Below are 2,500 nucleotides of genomic sequence, written 5' to 3' on the forward strand. Positions count from 1 at the left end.
TATGTTTGTGTGTGACTCATGTGTGACTCATGAGTACCAGTAGGGGCGCTGTCGTGCCAGAAACAGAGAGAGAGAAATAGTGCTGTACTGTTGCCTGCTAATGAGAGCGAGAGAGAGAGAGAGGGGGGAGGGGGGGTGTAAGGGGGGGAGTTGCACCACTCAGTTCACACGGGTGTGATTTTGTATTGAGTCGTGCTTGAAATGTACTGTAATTCTGCAAACTGTTAATAAATACTTCAATCAATCAATCAATCAATCAATCAAAACAGAGGTGCATCGCTTGCTACCCCTCCCGTACGCCCCACTGCACACCAAGTAACTTGTTGGACAGTTCAGAAATTAAGGTTTGTAGGTTCAAGGGTTAGGGCTAATTCATCCCTTTGAACTTCAAAGTGGTTGTGCACTGAGTTGATTGATTGGGCCATAAAAGTTGTTCTGTGTTTAGTGCCCTCTCTAATCAATAATCTCTTTAATTCCCTTGACCTCAAAGTGATACCACAATGTCCAGTCAATCTCATAGTACTTGTGGCTGCATGGTGATGGGTGATGGGTGGTGATCCACCTGAACTGAAGCCGCACCCACAGCTGCTGTTGTATGATAAAGGGGGAGGGGTTAGGGGAGGGGATGATATTGTGATGTCACTATATCACCGTTTTTTTTTCATTGGTACTTTTGACTGTCAAGGTTTCAGCCTCCAGGAAGAAACCCTAAATACAAAGGGAAGACATTATTGCACATAACAACCACACCAAGGGGTCTAATGAAGTACTGTCACCTCATAAGCACATGAAAAACTGGACAAAATACAAAACTCACGTCACTCCATCTTTAAGTAAAACATGGGAGTACTTCTCCCACGCCTGACGTGTCCTACCGTCTCCACAATGCAGGTACCCTGAACCAGCGGAGCTGGGGGAAGAGGTACCCCTCGTGTAACGGCGCCAGGCAGTCGCCCGTGGACATCGACGAGACCTTCACCCAGGTCCGTGTGCAGTTCCAGAACCTGCAGCTGGAGGGGTGGGACCAGCAGACGTCAGAGTCCACCACCGTCCACAACGACGGAAAGACCGGTATGTACCCAAAGCGGTTGACCTTTTGCAGACCGCGGCCATCTCGCCATCAGAGTTTGGAAGCGCTCGCTTTCAGCAAAGCAATGTCCTGCATTATGTGCAAATTCGGTCAAATTCGGGCGGTCAATAGGTTCTAGAACTCTCTAAAATCTTGTCTATCTTTCCTGTGTTGCTGTTCACGCTTTCATTCTATGGTCAGAGATTTTTTTCTCAGTGACTAAAGTCATGAACCCACATTAAAGACAGCATCTTAATCCCCAGTATTACATGTGGAGGGCGGCTTACAGATTATCATGCATGCATATATACAGTAGGAAGCTGACAGGGAGTGAAGGGAATGCACAGGAAAGGAGACGGGCTGCATGTAAAGAGGAGACAAAGAGAGTGAGAGATATATTACAGAGACAGACAGACAGACAGACAGACAGACAGACAGACAGACAGACAGAGAAGATAAATGTGAGCTTGAGCATATGAGAACAATAGACAACAAAGGACAGGAGGGGGTTGGAGATGGATGTCAAAATACAAGAGATGAAAGATGAAAAGGAAGATGGAAAACATGACAGAGAGAAAGAGAGAGAATAGAGAAGCAAGAGGAGAGAGAGAGAGAGAGAGAGAGAGAGAGAGAGAGAGACAAAGTGAAGTTTAATGTATGGCGTGATTAATGTGTCTAAATGAAAAGTGTCTGGGCTATCATCTCAATATGACTGCTTGTGTGTGTGTGTGTGTGTGTGTGTGTGTGTGTGTGTGTGTGTGTGTGTGTGTGTGTGTGTGTGTGTGTGTGTGTGTGTGTGTGTGTGTGTGCGCGCGCGCGACCGTGCGAGCGCGCGTGCGTGCGCGAGCAATCTGCGCATGTGTGCTTGCATGCGTCTCATTTACAGTATGTTAATATTCATGAAATGAATGTCTTTGTCCTGTAAGCGGGCAGAGAGGAAATTGGCCAAGAAACCAAGAGGTCTTCGGCTGTTGATCACAGCTCTGTGTTTTATGGAAGAACATTAACCCATTTTGGGCGGGAACCCCTTTTTGGTGTTTTAACTAAGCATTATGTTATACTTTAGCTATTGAAAAATAGCAGATCTACAAGCTCATAGCGCGCCACCGAGTGGCGCGCTACGAGCTTGTAGGTCTGCTATTTTTGAAAAATCGTGAAAATGCGGCACAAATCTTTGAATATACATTCTTTCATGAATGAAATTAAATGAATAGAGGCCGTCTTAATCTGAACAATTTCAATGCAACTCCATTTCTTGAACAAAGTTCTAGAGCCGGGGGAATTATTTTTGTAACGTTATGTACTGAATTGTTAAGTAATCAATTACATAGTTACTGTTAGTTAGTTATGCTATCATCATCACTACGTTGTTTTTGGTCTAAAAATTCCATTGTGTGATGATGAAGGCATCTTTGTGGCTGAGCAGTTTAG

At 45.0% G+C, this 2,500-nt stretch overlaps 1 protein-coding gene across 1 annotated transcript in view; it reads left to right on the forward strand.

Moving 5' to 3' along the window:
* ptprz1b (protein tyrosine phosphatase receptor type Z1b) overlaps positions 1-2,500 on the forward strand; it is a gene marked incomplete at its 5' end in the record, with an annotated part of 59,560 nt that overhangs the window by 16,250 nt on the left and 40,810 nt on the right. Inside the window, one exon of the mRNA XM_079494161.1 lies at positions 892-1,071. Coding sequence (XP_079350287.1) covers positions 892-1,071 — 180 coding nt within the window. The remainder of the gene's footprint in view (positions 1-891; positions 1,072-2,500) is intronic.

Source organism: Electrona antarctica (assembly GCF_951216825.1).
Source record: "Electrona antarctica genome assembly, chromosome: 23".
In the NCBI taxonomy this organism is placed as follows: Eukaryota; Metazoa; Chordata; class Actinopteri; order Myctophiformes; family Myctophidae; genus Electrona; species Electrona antarctica.